Consider the following 21,344-nt stretch of genomic DNA (forward strand, 5'->3'; position numbering starts at 1 on the left):
TATATATATATATATATATATATATATATATATATATATATATATATATATAATTCTTTTCTTTAACCAGTCTTCCCAGTTAAGTATCTGCTCTCCCTCGTCTCACCGTCCTCCCGTGTTGTTTGGCCCAGTAGGTCACTCCGGCCTGCAGTCCGTCCAGCTGCGCCAGAATCAGACCCGTGTGGATCCACAGAGGATCGCTGGTGTTACGCTTCACTTGAGCCCGAGTCCAGTCGTCCTGCTTACTACAAAACACACACACTGTCAGAAACACGTCCTGTACAGAGGAGATGAACACACACACACACACACGAGCCTCACTCACCCCATGAAGCGCTTCACGGGCGCCAGCACTTTGGGATTCTGTATCACCTGCGGGTACATGTTGGCGTAATGATTGAAAATCTGCCTGAAACACACAACACAAAATCATTGTCATTAATAATAGATATAGTGAACACATGTTCAACATACTGTTCCTGTGGCTCAGTGGTAGAGCATTGTGTTTGCAACGCAAAAGGTTGTGGGTTTGATTCCCACATGTTAGGTAATAATTGTTAGCCTTAAAGCACTGAAAGTTGCTTTGGATAAAAGCAATTTTCATATAAAAAAAAATATTTTGATGAGAACAGTTTTGTATTAGTATCACTTACATACTATATTATTTTATATAGTATATATAAACATTAGTTTGTTGTAATTTTGCTGTGATGTTATTTAAAACAAAATATTTCAATATAGTTTTAATTTATTTTAGTTTTGTGTTTTTGTCACTTAGTATTTTTCTTATAAATATTACAATTTGAGATTAATGCACTTTTTATTAAAGGTTGCCGTTTAGTTCAGGAATGGGAAAAACAAGTTTTGAATAAAACACAAATAAAAATCATTCATTAAATAATTTTTCATTAAAAGTATGAAATATTGTATAAATAAAACAAATTCCTAATGACTTAAACATCGAAAAATAGTTTTATAGTTAAAAATCATAAAAAAAAACTGTTTTAGGTTTTTTTTTCAGTCATTTTAGTACTTCAAACTAAATGTCATTAAATAATATATTGATATAATATGAGAATTTCACAGATACATTGTCAGAATTTCTCACCTAAAAACACGCATTTGATGAAGTGTTGATGCAAATTTAATGCAAATATAACTTGTTGAGAAGGGTGTCATTTTAATATCATTTATATAATATTATATAGCTCTTTTACATATACTTAGCAGAAACAGTCAGTTTAAACAGTAAAGGTCAGAAAGGTGGTATTAAATGTTCGTGAAAAACTGAAATGATGTTTTTTTTCCTACAAGTAACAAAAATTATAAAGTGCACTTCATAGAAGCAGGAAACAGTGGTTTAGCGGAAAATTACTTCTGAATAAAATTAGGAAGCGACTGGCTTTCACAACATCTAGTTCTAGTTCTAAAAAAAAAACACAAGACTTTTTTAAACTGTTGTTGTAAAAAACAATTTAAGGTCACACCTTAACCAGCTCGCAATGCAATTGTTCATACACTTCCCCATTTTATCTGTATTACTGACAAATGCTTTGTTAATAAATATACTTGTATGTGCTCTATGTATGTTTTTGACTCAACTAAAGCATAAATTACCATAATATGTTTGCAGATATTTCAGAAAAATGCTACAGTCAGTTATTTTACTTTGAAGATTAATGCGGCAGCAAGATTCATTTTCAAAGTCAGGTCAAGTCAAGACACCTTAATTTATGTAGCACTTTAAACAAAAAACAATGCGTCAAAGCAACTGAACAACATTAATTAGGTAAATAGTGCAAAACGGCAGTTAAAGGCAGTTCATCATTGAATGAGCTGAAAAGAATACATATCACACCTCTGTTTATCAATTTGCACTAGATACAATAGCTGCTCGCATAAAATTCAAGGCGTTGAAAGAAGCCTCTAGAAGCTTGTGTTCTGCAAGTGAACGTCACTTGATTGTTCATCCCAAAGAAGCACTTTTTCTCTAACCATTAGGCCACAGCTGCCCCATTTTTAGCCTAGTGATTTTATAACTGTTATTTTATACTTGCAAAACATAAAGGAAAAGTAGCTTTAAATGAATGTCAATAAGCTCCCAACTGCTCCCCGGGCTTTAATAAAATCTAGTGAAATATTTTATTTACAAATAAAATTGGACAAGTCTAAAATCTGGTAAAATGTTACACATTACTCTTTGTATTGTTGTATATGTATATGTTCCCTAAGAAGAAACGGTTAAATCGAACAATTCGTTCAGCAAGCGTACATCACTACTACAAAGGAAAAGATACTGATACATGGTTATATCTGTGCGTGGGGCTCAACAATAACAGAATAGTACAAAGCTCAAACGAGCAGCGGGATTTTTTAGCTTTCGTTTCGTTTGCCATTTAATGATTTTCATTTTGACAAAGATGGCGAATTGAACAATGCAGCAGTCACGCCAGTGCAACCTCGCACAAAAGTTACTTGCACCGGCCGAAAAAAGGGTCGCAAAATGCAACTATTTGATGGCAGTCTGGAGCCCTGAAACATGTTTATCAAGAGTGAGCCAGTTATCCAAAAGAACACCAAGGTTCCTGACACACTTTGATACAAAGACTGTAGTTAAATTTGAAATTGTGAGATGGGCCAAAGACAATAACCTCAGTCTTGACTAGCCAACTAATGTTTTACCCCATCAAGACATGCAAATAAGGCTTGAATGGCTGAGGGGTTGTTTATTTTAATAGGCTGATAGAACTTGTATATCCACAGCATAAAAGGGGAAAGAAACACACTGCCTTCTCAGATTTGAACCTAGGAGAAGCATGTAGAGAGAGAAGGGCAGAGGTGCTAGGATAGATCCCTGGGGTACACCAGATTCGAGGTGGGCAGCAGAGGGAGTTAAGTTGCCAATTCTGAATGAAACAGGTTGTTCAAGGCATGAAGGTCTGAGAAGATGAAGATGGTCTGGTGTTACAGACACTCACGGCGCAGTGAGGAAACCCTCCAGATATCCCGCCGTGAACATGGTGATGGTGTCCGGCTCCGCCGTGTGTCCGTATCCAGCGCGGATCTCCAGCACGCCCCATCCCGTCGAAGACAGCGTGTCATTATAATAACCGTACGCGTCGCCCTGCGGGTCCAGGACACCTTCCTTCAGCAGAACGGTCTTTTGGGTCGAATCCCAGTACACTGTGGCCTTCAGCAGCTCTGGATTAAAAACACATCAAAACACATGACATTAAACAGAATAAGGTTGTGATTCTTATGACTCATTTGGGTGCCTGTTACTTCTTTAAAAATACTTTATGCCATTTTTAAACACAAGAGGAACTTTTGAGGATGTGAGAAGAGAAATTAATACTCAACATTTATTATTTTATTTGCAGACACTCTGTAAGATATTAAAATGAATCTACATTCAATCAGTAAATTTAAAATAAAAGCTATAAAACAATAAAACGCACTAAGTTTGTTTTCAAATTAAATACATTTTTATGTTGTCAATTTAGTTTATACAAAATATTATATTTAATTTTTTAGATAAATTAGTAAAATTTTAAATAAGATACATTAACTAACTAACTAACAATGAGCAATATATTTGTTACAGTATCTTTGTTAGTATTAGTTAATGAAAGTACAAGTGTCAGCTGAGATGCATTACATATTAACAGAAACTAAAAAAAAAGTATTTTTCATTGTTAGATAATGTTAACTAATGTAGCTACAGTACTTAATGTTAACAAATAAACTTTACTGTTAAGGTGCCAACATTTGCACACTAAAGTTTTTCTGAAATTTTCCACATTTAAAAGTAATATGTAACATAAAATGTAAAAATATTACTTTAAATAAACACTTTTAAATAAATGTAATGTAAGTTGCTTTGGATAAAACCTTCTGCTGCTAAATGCTTACATTTATGTAAAATATAAATCTTAAAGCAATATGTTTCCAAACTCCCATTTTTTTTTTTTTTTTACAATTCCTTTAATAATATTAGTATACTACCTTATAACTTGATCTCTTTAAGTAACCATAAAGTAACTGGAGTCTCATATCAGTTTCAGAATGTGTTTCATAGGATCATGTGATTCACCAGTCTGCTCAAACAGACCTGCAGAGACAAGTCCATTACTTCACTTGTACACTTATGAGAAGAAAAAAAAAGAGAGGGAAGTGTTTTAAAGAGATCAGACTCAGATTTGCCCTGAACACATAGTCAAAGTCGAAATCATTAACTTTATTGTCAGGATTGACATTCCCTGGTGTAAGACACCAACATGACCCAGACAAGTATAAAAAAGAACAACATTCACTTCAAGGTTTATAAACAGGAGCTTTATTAAAGTCAAGGTTAAAAAAGTGGGCTACTTACTGCCGCTTCTCGCTGTTGCAGCAAAACAAGCGATAATTAAAACACAAATGCTGTTGTTCATCGTGTAAGTTTCGATGTCCAGTCACATGCAGCACAGAAACTGAAAACGAACTGGGAAACCAGTCAGCAAAGAGCTTCCTTTTGACAAAACAACAAGACTCACTGCCAACGCGATCCTCACGAATAAAGACGAGATAACGTAAAACTACGTTTATACGACGCGACTCACACCCACTGGACACCGACAGAAGCCGAAGTAAAACAACTACCTCCACCCCAGATGGGACTCGAACCCACAATCCCTGGCTTAGGAGGCCAGTGCCTTATCCATTAGGCCACTGGGGCAGCCTACGCCAAGGAAGGGCGAAAACGGTTATAAAGGCGTCCAATCAGATTCCAGAGAGATATCACATGACCAACGCTGATGTTCGACGTGGAAGCGAAGTCAAATTATTAAAAATTACGTTACTCAGGTTTAACTGAAATGTCAACGACCAACTAATTTCGCTAGGCCACTGCTGCTAACCCCCGCCTGCGTGGCGATCACCGATGTTTAGGCGGCATTGTGAAACGTATGAATCGAGCTTGTTCCTGAAATGAGACGCTGCTTGTCTCAGTATAAAAATGAATGGCGCGGTTAAACTCAAGCTGGCGGTGATTGATTTCAGCGTCTGCGTCTCAGTAGATGAGTGACGTCACATCAAATTCATGTCCAGAGTCACTTCACCGCTCTACACCGTTTACTGAAACTGAAAGCAAAACTAAAAGTCCTTCACGACAACCGTCAATATAAAAGTCCGACTTTATTTTTAAATTATTACACATATATTACTGTTGTATACTAAAATTTTATTCTCAGGGAATATTAATAATATTAATTTTAAAGAATATCATACAACCAAAGCAGGTGCGGGTCTGGAAAAATATTGATGGGGTGGCGAGAAGGGGGCAGGAATTTTTGAGGGGTGGCAACATATGGCAGACGTATATATACTAAATTTAGTCACAGTTATCACAGTTTGATGATAAATATATGTGCACACTACAAAAGGACACAGGCTATCATTTACAAACTTAATATCATGCAATCAATGTCTTGCATTTGAAACAGTTCATATAAGGAATAAGTGACGATACCCCATAAGCACCACACACTCACTAATGCATACAGTATGCATCGACATGTAATTAAGAGCATTATAAAAGTTTCAGTGTTATCAAAATGTCAATGTTATTATAAGAAACAAGACTTTAACAGCCAATGACATTTACAGATGGGGAGACTCAACTGATTTTCTACTGTTTAGTGTTAATCATCATCTAACTCAACCAGTTAAGAGCTACATTTAGCCTTAGATGTTATATGAATATGGTCCTGAAGCATAGCTTTTATTTGCTGACAATAATAATAAACAAATAAACATTATAGGCACAAATACAAATGTACTTTTAGAAATTGTTTTTTAAAAATATGGTGTTATCATTTTGGCAAGCTTAAATTAAAACTTCAAGGAAAACTTGTGTCATATTCCTTTAAAATAATGTTTTAGTATATCTTTTAAAAAAAAAATATATTTTACTGTGCAATTTCTTACATAACTTCTTTGAGTTAGACCAAACTTTTATTTTGGTGGGTTGTAGAAAGAGTTTCTGTGTTTTTTAATTAACTAATATTATTAGCTAATAGGAAGTATAGCATATCAAATATGCTAATACTTGAAGTATATCATACTCTACTGTGCAATAGTACTATATTTCTGTTTGAATTTCTTCAAGTTATACCAAGATTTTATTTTGACAGATTGTCATAAAGACATTGCTGTTTCTGTCAGTCTGTGTATACGATACGAATGAATGACGATAGTTTTATCAAATGAGAAATCCTCTCATAGCGCGCTGACGTGAACATGTGTAGCCTACATCATGTGTTAATATAGTGAAGAGCTGAAAACACCATGCGTGTTTCAGTGTGTGTGTGTGTGTGTGTGTGTGTGTGTGTGTGTGGTAGAGCACACATTCCCAGAGACGTGTATAACAACACCTTCAGGGCCGCTGATGGCCGAATGGGTGTCCTGAGCAGGATTGTAATGTTGTGCCCCCCTTCCTCAAATATGATGATGGAAGGTTGAAAATAGCACTTTAATCAAATAAAAAATTAAATTAATAAATTATTAATTATTTACAAATCACAATTGTAGCTCTTGACATTTACCTATGGCTAGAAATCATGCAAAAAGAAACTAAGCAGTTTTACTATGATAAAACCATGGTTTATTTTTGTAAGGGTTGTGATATGCACGTTTTTTGTTGAAGAAATTATAAAGTCTGTGTCATCTATAGCAAAAAGGTGGCCAAAAATGAAAGATTAAGTGAATATGAATTAAATGTGAATTAAATGTTTGGTCAGTAGCCTAAACAAGGATTTGATTGTCCTGTAAGAGTAACAGCAGAAATTACATGGCATTTGGCTCCCTTTGCAGGCATTTGTAATAACATGTACATAAATAGTTTCTTTTGTATTTGCCTACATTATGTATTTTAACAGTGTTATTATTAAACAATCATTATTGCCTCATTATTTTTTTTATATAATGCATTTTAAGTCATTTTAAAGGCTATTGGTGGCTTAGGTCTGTTTTTATAGCGACAAAAAATATTGTAGACTTTTATATTGCAGACACTAGTCCATATCGAGATTTGATTAAATGCTCTACTTTTGATTTATTCATTTAAAAATGTCCGAATTCTGTGACGTTCTGCTTTATTCAGCAAGTTCCATTTCCGCGATTCAATCCCTGTCACTTTTCAAACACAAACGGGGTGAATTTATGAATGAAAGTGTGAAAGTTCTGACACAAACCGAAGTTGTTACGTATCCTCACGCTTTTTAAAAGTGGGTAACGTATCACGCAGTAGACTACACCACTGTAACTTTAGTTATTTATCATCTCAAAGTCTGTGCTTTCATTAAAGCTTCATTTATTGATAGTTAGATATTCAATTTTTATCAAAATTTTCCTCCTGAGTCTAAGGCCGGTGACACACTGGCTGCGTGTCGTGAGCGTGGCGGTTCTGCTGCGTGGCGGCTGCTTGCGTTTTCACCAGAATCGTGCCTGACGCGGCGATGGCGCGCTGCTGCTGCTGTAAGTGACATAGAGGGAGGTCGCCGACAGACCAGGATCTCAACAATATCTATACTTCATGTTGAGCATAAATATAAAGCTTACTGATAAAGGACACCGTCAACAGTATTGACGGCAAAATAGACTATGTTTGACAGGTGCAATATTTGAAAATCGAAAATTATTAATTTATTTTATAAATTAGGGGAGAGTGGGGTCGAAAGAAACTTGGGACGAAAGTAACAAAGCGATTTTCTCTGAGCTTCTTTCTGCATTTGCATTCCCAGCTATGACAGCATATTCAGCATGCAATCCTGAGAAATATCACGTGATTTCCTCATCGTTTCCCGAAGTTAGGTCTGTAGAACTGTTTTCGAGTACAAAAAGTAAATTATTGAAGCGGTAATTTTTATTAGTCATGTTGTTTTTCTTGTTTCATGTGTCACAGTAATGATCAATCTACAGGTTATTTAGTGCTTTAACACATCCTAAAGTTTGCATTTTCAATTTTTTTTAAAATATAACATTAAATCGAGTTTAAATAACAGCCAACCGATGGGGTCAAAAGTAACAATGTGCAACTTATGTTCAAAGTGAAATTATACTGAAGTCTTTCTAAATTTCTACAAAATACCACCTGGTATTGTTAGACCACACTTCTGAGTTACTGGCCACAGCAGAAATATATCTCTTTATACAACATTATCTTTTAAAATGATGTTTTTTTGAAAAATGGGTTCGCGAATCATTTGAGTCAGTTCGAGTTTGGAGCGGGATCGCGAAGGAGTCAGTTCGGGAGTTCGGAGCGGGATCGCGAATCATTTGAGTCAGTTCGGGAGTTCGGAGCGGGATCGCGAATCATTTGAGTCAGTTCGGGAGTTCGGAGCGGGATCGCGAAGGAGTCAGTTCGGGAGTTCGGAGCGGGATCGCGAATCATTTGAGTCAGTTCGGGAGTTCAAATCGGGTTTACGCGAATCATTTGAGTCAGTGGGGATCGCAAATCATTTGAGTCAGTTCGGGAGTTCGGAGCGGGATCGCGAATCATTTGAGTCATTTCGGGAGCTCGAAGCGGGTTCGCGAATCATTTGAGTCAGTTATTGGGATCGCGAATCATTTGAGTCAGTTATTGGGATCGCGAATCATTTGAATCAGTTCGGGAGTTCAAAGCGGCTTCGCGAATCATTTGAGTCAGTTTGGGGATCGCAAATCATTTGAATCAGTTCGGGAATTCGGAGCGGGATCACGAATCAGAAAGATGTATGCCCCTGAACCATGGTTTTGTCTCCTTTTCTGTTTGATTCAGTCACAGGAATCTCACTCCAGCAACTCTGTTCAGACGCTGTTTTTATGATTATACTTTACATTCTCATAGCACTGTAAAATGCTGAAGTCCAAATCTGAACTGGTGACCGATTTAAATTATTTCAATTAAAAGTAAACTAATTGAACCTTTAAAACATGTTTTATTTATTTATATATATATATATATATATATATATATTTATTTTTATTTTTTTTTAAGAAAGACTAAATTAGTTTTAGTTTTCTTTTGTTGAATACTTAAATAGGTACACCACAGTAATACAAATTTAAAACTCAAACGCCTGATAAATAAAAACGTGCAGCTCATTTGGCTCATGAAGGGTGTTACACACATTTTAACCCATTAATAATATAACCAATAATGTTAATGAGTTTTTTTTTAAAGTCATTAAACAGTAACTTTGGGAGTCAAAACATGTTTAAAAGCAGAGATTAAAAAAAGTGCTTATGAGTACATTTTCAAACCTTAAGTTGTGCAATTTAATCATTAAACCTCTGATTCAGACATTTAAAGGGGTTAATCCACTACAAAAGAGGTTAACACTACAAATATTCCTGAAGCTCAGACGTTTAATGAGAAAGTCCATCACATTTTTACTCACAAGGCAGTTTTTTCTTCATCAAACCTTTTGTTTTATACATTTCAAGACATCAGAATCTTATTAGGATGTACATAAACTTCAGTTACACAGCTGAAATTAAATCATATAACCCAAAACCAGCAACACACAAAAAAATAACAACAAAAACAGTATTCATCCAGTGTTTCAAAGGCATAAAAAAAGAAAGAAAAACACAAAGTAGTTGTGCAAATAACTTCAGGTCCTGTTCATTTGAAAAGTTTTAAAGCAAAACGTGTTTGTTTACAAGTTTGAGTTCTGTCAACATTCTATTCTAAAGAGCGTAACCTGGCAACCAGTGATTCCGTTTCCCTTTGATCAGTGATTTGAATTAAAGTGTAGTTTATCAATATAGAACTATTAAATATCTCATATATAATGTATTTATTCATATCATTAATCATCTTTCATTGAACACACACTCTCTCCTCTGTCCTTCTCAGCTGATAATTCCTTCGTTCGCTCGCTCACTCGTCGTCGATGAGTTTCTCGTCTCCGTTCTCAGCCTGTGGAGCATCTTCCTCTCGTCCTCCCGTCTCGTCCTCGTCCTCTTCCTCGTAGGAGAGGCTCTGTCCGCTGTAGTTGATCATGGAGCGGGACAGATCCACCTCGATGGGGAACACGTCAGCCTCCTTCAGCACGCCGTAGCAGTCGTTGTAGTAGTGTGACATCCCCGAGACGAAGCGCTGCAGCTGGAACACGATGTCCTGGACTGAGAGGAGAACGTGAAGGGTTAAACCGGCTGTAAAACAAACATACGTGATGTTTCTCAGCTAAACAAACCGTGCTTCTGGTCCAAGAGCTCGATTTTCTCCAGAACATCTTTGCGCATCTTGGCGAAGCGTTTGCGAGCGTCCTGTCGACAGCGCAGGATCAAGCGGTACTCGTAGTTACCGGTGCTGACGCGGTACAGCGGGTCGCCCAACGCCTGCAACATACAGACACACAGAGGGTTACATAAGCAAACATTATTCATTTCCATTAAACAGTTTTTGCTCATTTTCACATTATTAACAGTGATACATATTTAGCAAAACCTGGCTTTAGTTAGTATACAATAACACATATTAAACATGTCATATGCATTCATGTATAACAGGGTGAATGCATTTGAACTTTTATACATGCTTTCTGCATGATCATTCACACATGATTTACAGTATTAAACAGTTATTATTTGTGCATGCAACATATTTATACAATTTGGGTCTTTATCATGATTAGCAGTAATGCACTTGTGTAGAATCATAATTATGTAAAATAATCTGCCACAACTGTAAAATTATCTAACAACATTACAGAGTGCATTTTAATTATCTTTTATATATTTATCTAAATTTTATTTCTTACTTTTCTTTATCTGGCCATAACGGACTAATTCCTTTTAAAACTTAAACATATTTATCATTAATATAATCTAATTTGTGTATCTTTTACACTTTGGCATCAGAATAAAGAATTTTGTTTTCAATGCATATTAAATTGTAATTTAAAACTTGAAATCTAAATCTAGGATGCGTTTTAATGTCTCTATTGCAGCATTTTTGTGATTTTTTGAAAATATATATATTCCTGATCAGTGTGAACTGTGACTGTATCAGGGTCAAAGTTCAACACTTCTCCTCCAAAACACTCATTTCAATCAGTAAACAGGCTCAGGAGGTTTAAACAGTAACAACACAAGAAGAGTCACATGATCTGGAGCTGATCTGCTCGTGGACTGTTGGTTCGTTAATGAGGAACTTACGATACAGCTGTACTCTTCATCATCCATCTCCTTCACCTTCAGACAGTACGACTGAATGAACACAGAGACACACATCGATCATCTTCAACAGAAACACTCTTATTAATGCAGCAGCTCATTTCAGCAGACTGCCTCGTACCAGGTACTCAAACTTGACGTCCAGGTATTTGCGGATGGTGAGTTTGGTGTCTGGAATGGCTTTGTTAAGATACGTGTTCAGATCATGCAGCATCTGCCAGACGAACAGACAGAATCTCATTAAATCAGGATTCACTGTGTTTTCAGCTGTCCTACACCATTAATGATGTCTCAGCTGCTCTACATTCATCTCTATGACGGTTAAGAGCACAAACTGGTTCAGATCTGCTCTCTTACGGGTTTGATGGTCTTCAGCAGCCGGATGCCGAACTTCTCCATGTTTCGATGAGCTTCAGCAAACTTCACGAAGGCTTCGCTGGCGGCGGCCTGCGGCTCACGGACACCGATGACGGAAAACACGTCGCCAAACGCTGAGAGAGAAAAAACAAACATATCATACACCACATCATGGAGTGATCTGAAAACACATTGCAAGAAGCAGCTCATACTGAAGCGTATTATGATCACGGATCGAGTCGATGAATGATCTACTGTACCTCTGTGAGTCTGCGAGAGCTCATAGAAAGCTCTTAACAGTCTCTTCGTGTGCTCCATCAGTCCTAAACACACACACACACACACTCAGATTATTTCCAGGTTAAACTCTCAGTCACTGGTTTAATGCAGTAACAGTATGAAAGAATCACCTTTATAAAGCTCAGCCGTTTTCTCCAGCTCCTCCAGCCTCTTCACCAGACCATCTGCAACACACACACACACACACACACACACACACATTTCTCATGTCACACGTTATATCCTCATATGAACCTGTCAATATTCTCAATAATGATGCTGTTCCCAAACAGAGGTTATATGATGCTACACATCTCTTCCTCATTATTTAATGACTCTGAATTATCACGGTGCTGTATTCATTAATCTGCTGCTGTAGTTAGTTCTTGAGACGTCTTTTTAATTAGTGCAGAAACCTGTGTTGTAATGCATTAGAGAAGAAACATAGGTAAGGATCTGACCGTTGCACAGAATGGCTCGGCTGAGTCCCAGAGCGTCTGCGGTTCCTGAACTCATGTTCTCCACCAGACGATGCTTCACCTTCTTCAGCACTGACACACACACACACACACACACACACACACACACACGAGTGATCACTTCTGCATCCACTCAAACACATCAAGCTGCTATAGTTTGACAGTTTTTACCGATGTCCAGAGATTTGCCCTGCTTGGGGTCGGCCTGTAGTTTATTATACTGGATCACGACCGGATCATCCTGCAGATCACACACACACTCATCAACAACAACTAACCTTTCTACTGCGAGAGATCATGTGATGCTGTGTAAGAACAGAGGAAAACAGCTCTGTGACAGAACAAGACAATGATGAAGTGTGAATATCGCTGCTCTTGAGATCCCTGTAGCGTTCAGTACTGTAATGTGTAACTTCAGACGTCACGTAACCATTAAAAACTATAAACATGATTTACATTTCCTGCATTTAACAATGTAAAACAAGTCTCATCTGAAGGGCTTTCACATTGATTCTTGCATTATTGACACACTGTTTTGCTAATGAATGTTGTTCAGTTGCTTTGATGCAATGTATTTTGTTTAAAGCGCTATATAAATAAAGGTGACTTGACTGATGTTCTCAAAGTTCACTAAATTAACATGCTATATATGAACTATACAAATGATGTGCAATTTTAATATTTAACAACACCGTTATGACCTAACCCTTCAAAAATAAAAAATTGCAATCAATCTGTCTGACAGTGTTGCAAGCTTTAAGTGAACCGAATTATACATTATAGTAGTTTTACTATATTATGACAAAATTTGAAGATATTTCCAAAAACAGACTGAACTGATACGGACGGATAACTTCACAATATAACACTGTTACATGTCAGTAATATATCAGCTCCACATGAAAACGGCCCAATCATCCAGCTCAGTGTGACTAAGATGTCAGAAACAATGAGATTAGTAAACCGTGATGACCTGAGTTGTGCTTCAAGTGTACCTGCACGGCCTGGATCATCTTGGCCACCTCGACTTTAGTCTTTCCCTTCACCGGTCGGCCGTTCACTCCTGTGATCTCGTCCCCGGCGGCCAGAGTCCCGTCCAGAGCGGCCGCGGTGTTATCAAACACCTGAACACACAGAAACCACCACAGGTCAAACACTACACCGCCGGCAGGATCCATGCACATCCACTGAAGATTCAAGACTGAAGCTGACCAAAACAAAAACATCCCGAATACAGCACACTAAATTATCTCATTCAACATTTAATACAGTAAAATGATGAATTTAAGACATGCTATTCCAATTTAACTGACCAAATAACAAATTCAGAGCCTGGAAAGCATATTGTATAACAGACTGAAGCCTTCTGATGCACTTCAATAAGACAACAACAACATTTGACCTTTCTTGTGCATTTCATTAAATAATTAAAATACTTGCATCCTTTCACAAACATACAATACAAATACTTATATAAGTCATACGCACACAGACTATTTTATCTGGGTAAAACTTAGCAGATAAAGACACCGGGTCTCATTTACACATTTCAAAAGTCACAAATCTTCAGTAACATTCATATTTAAAAGTGTAGAATCAATTGAGAAGTGTGTGGAAACAATGGGAACTGCACAAATACATATTTTTATAGTTTGTAAAAAATCCACACATGTATTGAGTGTGATGCATTGATTGAGAGGATGATGATGATGATGATGATGATGATGGAGGTCTGACCTGTACGATGTAGAGACACGGGCAGAACTGAGCTCCACCCCCAATACTGATCCCAATCAGCTTCTGCGAGTCTTTCTTCAGAGTCACTGTCCCGGGAACTGTGGGAATCCCACTGGACACACACACACACACACACACACACAATACTCTCTCACATCAGTTTATATTTCTCTCTAATTGAAACGAACACTTGCTCGATGCAGATTCTTTCTGTAGTAAAGTGTATTAGTGTTTGTTAGCATTCAGACATTTATAAGTGTAATTAGCACAGACACACGTCTATGTTCTCCCCACCGGAAGTGACGTCATGTAAACCGCTTGTAATTGAAGTATGTTGTCCTGACACTCACAGTTTGTCCTCCTCGAGCTCGTAGTCCATGTCTGTGAACATCACGGATCTGACGATCAAACCTCTTCATTCATTCAGATGCTCTGAAATACAGCAGCCTTCATCAAACTCACTTTAAATCATCTGCACTCACATCATAGCACGAGACTTTTTAGCGTTTAAAGTCGCTCGGTGTTATCCCTGTCATCTTTATTATTATTATTATTATTATTATGACTGGCGAGAGGTGTTTAAGAAGATGAATAACGCAGGTGTGTCTCTTACCGTTCCGTCGATGAAGAGCTGCGGTATAAAGATGCTCTTAACATGCGAACATATTAAAACAATGTTTTAGTCTTATTTTACCTAGATATTTGGATAAGCTTTCATCTGAACACCAGACTGTAGGATGTCGTCTTCTTCTTCTATTAAGATTTATTGGCGGTTCCTGGTGCATTACCGCCACCATCTGGACTGGAGTGTGGAACAAAAGTCTGGCTGAGAGTAATACCAGGATAAAGAAGAGAAACAAAGGACAAAACTCCTACTATTATTTGATATTCATATTCGTTTCTAGGAGACCTGTCTCTTTCAGATATTTTTCCTTAGTGCTGTTCCAAGTATATTTTCCAAAGTAAATTTAAATTTAAATTTTTCAAATACTTATTTTAATATTATTCTCTTAATTTCATATGCATGAGATTGAATTATTACAGATTTTACTGATTCAGGTTGATTACAATGTGTACATAAACCATTTGTGTGTTTATTTATTAAATGCAGAGTCTTATTGAGCCCTTTGTGTCCTATTCTGAGACGAGTAATGACTGTTTTTACCCATTTCTCTTCCTTACACCAACTTTGCTTTGAATATTATAAAAATGTCTCCCTGTACCATTAATATCCCAGTATTCCTGCACTAGATTTTTTGCGTGTATCTTTATTATGGTCTTGGCTTCAGCCTTACTTAATTTAACCTGTAGATCATTATTTGGGATTTGAAAAGATCTACCTCTTCATTTCCTTTAACACCTACATGCACAGGAACCCAGATACATTCGTATCATATGTAATCTAATTATTATGTGATATATTTAATTTTAAATGTCAAATCTACAAGATTTCTCAGATCCAAACTTATGAGAGCAGATAAACTATCAGATGCTTCTACTACATTATTTTTATTTCTTCATTCTATCTATTTCTATAATCTATATTTCTATTTCTATTTCTACTGTATACACCGATTAGTCATCCGTTGATCTCTTTTTAATATTTTCATTGCATTGTGTTATGTATACTGCAGCACCTGTTGAGACCATTTTCATAGTTACTCCATTTATTTTTTAATTATTCTATAAAGTGGGGCAGTTCTAACTTTGCAAGGACAGTCTGTCACTTCTGACTCACAGTCTGTAAGTAAGTTTTTATATTTAAAGAATTTGCCACTGTAGAGTAGTGCTTGTTGTTTGTTATTTCTCCCGTAACAACAATAACAGCCATAATATCCTTTGCCATACCCATTTAACCCTCACTTCTGACATGCTTAATGATATACATATATAGTTCAAAAGAAGTTAAATAAAAAGCATGCATCAATAAAAAAAGTGCATCACACGGCTCCAGGGGTTAACAAAGGCATCATGTAGCAAATTGATGCATTTTTGTAAGATAAATAACCATATTTAAATAATACCTTAATCACTTTAATCTAGCCTGGGCTCACTGTTGTACAGGGAAGCAGTTCTGCAGGGATGACGTATGAGGACGGCAACACCCACTGTGTGGCATTAAACAGCTTGAAAGATCAAAGACCATTTTTTATATAACTCCAACTGGATTCGTCTGAAAGAACAAAGTCATATACAGGTGAACCTCAATAAATTAGAATGTCATGGAAAAGTTCATTTATTTTAGTAATTCAACCCAAATTGTGAAAATCGTGTATTAAATAAATTCAGTGTACACAGACTGAAGTAGTTTAAGTTTTTGGTTCTTTTAAATGTGATGATTTTCTACTCACATTTAACAAAATGTGGTTTCCTGAGCTTTCCTGAGCCTTCAAAATGGTCCCTCGGTTTGGTTCACTAGGCTACACAATCATGGGAAAGACTGACAGTCGTCCACAAGACAATCATTGACACCCTTCACAAGGAGGGTAAACCACAAACATTAATTGACAAAGAAGCTGGCTGTTCACAGAGTGCTGTATCCAAGCATGTTAACAGAAAGTTGAGTGGAAGGAAAAAGTGTGGAAGAAAAAGATGCACAACCAACCATGATAACTGCAGCCTTATCAGGATTGTCAAGCAAAATCGATTAAAGAATTTGAATGTACTTCACAAGGAATGGACTGAGGCTGGGATCAAGGCATCAAGAGCCACCACACACAGACGTGTCCAGGAATTTGCTGAGACACAGACAACGTCAGAGGTGTCTTACCTGGGCTAAGGAGAAGAAGAACTGGACTGTTGCCCAGTGGTCCAAAGTACTCTTTTCAGATGAGAGCAAGTTTATTATTTAATTTGGAATCCAAGGTCCTAGAGTCTGGAGGAAGGGTGGAGAAGGTCATAGCACAAGTTGCTTGAAGTCCAGCATTAAGTTTCCAAAGTCTGTGATGATTTGGGGTCAATGTCATCTGCTGCTGTTGGTCCATTGTGTTTACCAAGTAATCTTGGAGCACTTCATGCTTCCTTCTGCTGAGCAGCTTTTAGAAGATGCTGATTTCATTTTCCAGCAGGATTTGGCACCTGCCCACTCTGCCAAAAGCACCAAAAGTTGGTTAAATGACCATGGTATAAGTGTGCTTGACTGGCCAGCAAACTCACCAGACCTGAACTCCAGAGAAAATATATTGGGTGTTGTCAAGAGGAAGATGAGAAACAAGAGACCAAACAATGCAGATGAGCTGAAGATCACTGTCAAAGAAACCTGGGCTTCCAGACCACCTCAGCAGTGCCACAAACTGATCACCTCCATGCCACGGCGAATTGATCCAGTAATTAAAGCAAAAGGAGTCCCTATCAGGAATTGAGTACATGTACAGTAAATGAACATACTTTACAGAAGGCCAACAATACACTAAACATTTTTTATTAGTCTTATGAAGTATTTTAATTTGTTGAGATAGTGATTTTTTTTTTGGTTAAATGTGAGCCAAAATCCTCACAATTAAAAGAACCTAAGACTTAAACTACTTCAGTCTGTGTGCGTTGAATTTATTTAATACATGAGTTTTACAATTTTAGTTGTGAAAAGTAATTTTTCCACAAGATTCTTATTTATTGAGATGAACCTGTACACCTAGGATGACTTGAGTTATTTATGATGTAATTTATTAATTTAGCATTTTTGGATGAACTAACCCTTTAAAACAGGGGTCAGCAAGTAAGTTTGGCATTGGGCCAAAAAAAAAAAATTGCCACTAGTTGGTGGGGCAGAACATAGTCAAAGGATAATTTAAGAAATGAAATGATTCACGCAGCAAACATATTTGGTTTGTTATCAAAAAAATATCTACTCTAGAGGGACTTGGCTGTTGTTATTCATTCTATTTGGAAGTCTCCCGGAAGTTAAGTTAAAGGGTTAGTTCAGCCAAATATAAAAATTATGACATTAATAATGTAACAGAAATGAGTCGAACCAGACAAATTAAAGGGGGGGGGGGGGGGGGTGAAATGCTATTTCATGCATACTGAGTTTTTTACACTGTTAAAGAGTTGGATTCCCATGCTAAACATGGACAAAGTTTCAAAAATTAAGTTGTACGTTTGAAGGAGTATTTCTGTTCCAAAAATACCTCTTCCGGTTTGTCACAAGTTTCGGAAAGTTTTTTTCGAGTATGGCTCTGTGTGACGTTAGATGGAGCGGAATTTCCTTATATGGGTCCTGAGGGCACTTCTCCCGGAAGAGTGCGCGCTCCCGTATAGCAGAGCACTGAGAGCACAGACATTCACTGATCAGAGCAGAGACATTCACTGGTCAGAGCGAGAGCGTCGTGAAATGTCACAAAAGAAGTGTGTTTTTGGTTGCCAGGGCAAGACAACCCTGCACAGATTACCAAAAAAAAAACAGCATTAAGGGACCAGTGGATGGAGTTTATTTTTACAGAGCATCAACGGAGTTGTGCAAGTGTTTGTGTTTGTTCCCCTGCATTTCGAAGATGCTTGTTTTACAAACAAGGCCCAGTTTGACGCCGGATTTGCACATCGTTTATTTCTTAAGGATAATGCAGTCCCAACGAAAAAGGGTCACGATCGTGTGTTGGAACCGCATGCGGTGAGTAAAACTGCTTCAAACATCTCTGTGTTGTTAACTTAGCTATCGGCGCGTAAGCACATCAAGTAAACAACATGCAATGTTGTCATCAAACTGCACTTTCCACATGTACACCTTAAAAAAAAAAAAAAAAAAAAAGGACGACAAAGTGGAACTTAGTCATTTTCCAAAACCGCTAAGCAAATATATACAGTTTCAGTACATACCACATAGAGACGTCGTTGCTGATGCTGCTCTTGTTAAATTTCAGCCTCTGGATCTGATTCTGGATCATAAGTAAACGGCTGAATCTGACTGTTAGCCATAGTTTGTTTTGGATGTTTTTTTCCTCACGGTAATGTCACAGCTTCCAAACGCTCTCAACGCAAAAGCCTACTGGCGCTCGTGATTCTTTAGCTCCGCCCACACGTCATGCCTCCAACCGGTCGTGTTTTTCAGAGAAAAATCGGTACAGACTATCTTTCTCTTATGAATATAATAAAACTAAAGACTTTTTGGAGTTATGAAGGATGCAGTACTACTCTATAGGTACTCAAGATTAACAGGATATTGAGTGAAAACGAGCATTTCACCCCCCCTTTAAAGAGTCTATCAAAGCTGTGTCTGAAACACGGAGCCAAATTCCTCAGGAAGTCATAAAACATTATGTGCCACAAGTCCCAAGCAAGATGAGCAACCAACTTGTTAACACAACAGCTTTCAACATTAACACCACTAGAACAATTATTTACAATTTCAATTCGAAGGAGAGAAATTTTGTGTCAAATGTGTTGTTTCTTAATGGAAATGCAACGCTGGACATCACATGTAAACCCATGAGATCTAGTTAAACACTTCCCCCCACCTAGCAGAACCAGACTGAAATTCCTAAGGGGGTAGGGCTTTGGACCAGAATGAACTCAAAAAGACTTATAAATGAATCAGTCTATCGCATCACTCCATATTCATTTATGTGTAACCCACACATTTGACTATCATGTTATAATCACTTATTGTGTATGTTTTTTTTTAATAACTATGGCATAGCTTAACGATTCATAATTGTGTTTGGTATTTCTGTGATCGAATCTGCTTGCTTGAATTAATACAGATAACAATTTTTTTGTCCCATGTATCATATTCGTGTTATAGGAATCATGTCCAAAATTAGACCCTGCCAGAGCAGGAAAATTCGGACCACATGCTTGGTAAGATAAACATATGATTTATGATACCCCCGAGCCAAGACAATATCTGATTGGTCAAGACAACATTTGAGGTGTGGCCAACAGGCCAGTTTAAATACTTAGGACACCATAAAATCTTGCTTTTAGTCTCTAGCTAGGCTGCTGCTATTAGTTTTATTTCTAGTATTCTCTTTTGGGCTTAATTATTTTAGGAATGAATAAGCTTTTAACTTTGAAAGTTTAAGTAAACTTATTCTACTTAATTTATTTATTACCCATCTGAATATATGCTATTCAGACCTTTACTTATTTGATTGCGTTTTACCCCTCTTCCTGTTTTGGTTATACACTTAACCACTATTGTTTTGATTTCCTCTATTTAATTTCATTTTTGCATATTTTGCCCATTTATTATTTTTTTTTAATTTTTCTTTTTCTTACCATTTCTTTACTTTGTGTATCCTAGCTTGGGAACGACACACTCGAGCCCTAAAAGGAGACATTGTTATCCCTCACTACGAGTTCAAATAAACTAGAAAGACAACTCTCTTTCACTTAAAGTTTATTTTGTTTGATTAATTGTATAGCAACTAACACAACGCTCTCCTTGTAGTTGAGATAACCGCTATTGAGACTTACTGTCTCCGTCCTCTCTCTCCTTTACTTTCCTCTTCTCTTTTTACATTTATAGGACATGTAAGAAGACGACAAATCATCCTTATGAATTTTGATTGTAATCAACCTCTCCTTTGTTCTTCCTAACCTCCCTACATTTGGAAACGCAATCCAAGTTTTAGCATCTCATCCAACGTTGAGATCAATTTAATAGAGATACGTGTTGAACAACTGTCGCCTTCGCAGCCTCCCCGGTGAGCGGTCCAACTATAAGGTGTACGGTGTCAATCCTGTCAGACTAAGAAAAGAGGTATAAGAATTATTATTGTATTCTTTTGTCCAAAACAAGAGATTTAATAATATTGTTTAACTTCTTGATAACATTTAATTGGGAAAAAATAATTTTCCTCATTTGAAAAACATAAATTTTGGCTTGTAATTGAATTTGTTTTTCACCTCTGTCTCTCTTTTCATCTTCCACATTAGAGTGAAAAAGTCTTCGCATCTCTAGTCTACTTAGACCCCCTAAGACCAACACAGTCATCACCACATTTCACTAGTGGTTCACAATCACTGATACAACACTTAGTTGTCCCACCACACAAAGGCTTTTACTCCACACAGATCTGTGTCAGTCTCTCTTCTTCCCAGCGTGCCAACATGCAGCAGACTGCAGACCCCATTGCCCATGGGGAAGATGTGAATATTTGGCTGAGAGGCATGACAGACAGCCTCACCCCAAAGACATTTGAACTGTTATTATTTTTAATAATAATCCTAATCCTGAGAAGATTCCTGACACAAGATTCAAGCCAGAACAACAACCACGAGGAGCTAGTCAAGATCACGAGCTCACTAAGCTATGCCTTCACAACCCAGCTGAAACTGAGCGACAAGCACATC

At 37.1% G+C, this 21,344-nt stretch overlaps 2 protein-coding genes and 1 non-coding gene across 3 annotated transcripts in view; all 3 read right to left on the reverse strand.

The window, feature by feature from the left end:
• The window catches only part of LOC113048716 (phospholipase B-like 1), a 15,822-nt gene extending 10,993 nt beyond the window's left edge, over positions 1 to 4,829 (reverse strand). The window contains exons 1-4 of the mRNA XM_026210538.1: positions 4,373 to 4,829; positions 2,979 to 3,201; positions 326 to 409; positions 107 to 245 (exon numbers count right to left, since the gene is read on the reverse strand). Coding sequence (XP_026066323.1) covers positions 107 to 245; positions 326 to 409; positions 2,979 to 3,201; positions 4,373 to 4,433 — 507 coding nt within the window. The 5' untranslated portion in view covers positions 4,434 to 4,829. The remainder of the gene's footprint in view (positions 1 to 106; positions 246 to 325; positions 410 to 2,978; positions 3,202 to 4,372) is intronic.
• trnar-ccu (transfer RNA arginine (anticodon CCU)) lies at positions 4,645 to 4,717 on the reverse strand. The gene has a single exon. It is a non-coding gene; the product is annotated as a tRNA-Arg (tRNA).
• Positions 4,830 to 9,369: 4,540 nt separating the features above from the next.
• Positions 9,370 to 14,802, reverse strand: LOC113048728 (PRKCA-binding protein-like). Its single transcript, XM_026210548.1, has 13 exons — positions 14,668 to 14,802; positions 14,405 to 14,486; positions 14,055 to 14,166; positions 13,313 to 13,441; positions 12,489 to 12,558; positions 12,300 to 12,389; positions 11,970 to 12,023; positions 11,820 to 11,882; positions 11,560 to 11,693; positions 11,324 to 11,416; positions 11,185 to 11,235; positions 10,221 to 10,365; positions 9,370 to 10,149 (listed from the first exon to the last, which is right to left on the reverse strand). Exons 2-13 carry the CDS (start codon positions 14,443 to 14,445, stop codon positions 9,905 to 9,907), a joined length of 1,227 nt encoding a protein of 408 aa, XP_026066333.1. The 5' UTR covers positions 14,446 to 14,486; positions 14,668 to 14,802; the 3' UTR covers positions 9,370 to 9,904.
• Positions 14,803 to 21,344: the final 6,542 nt, after the last annotated feature.

Source organism: Carassius auratus, chromosome 3 (assembly GCF_003368295.1).
Source record: "Carassius auratus strain Wakin chromosome 3, ASM336829v1, whole genome shotgun sequence".
Classification (NCBI taxonomy): Eukaryota; Metazoa; Chordata; class Actinopteri; order Cypriniformes; family Cyprinidae; genus Carassius; species Carassius auratus.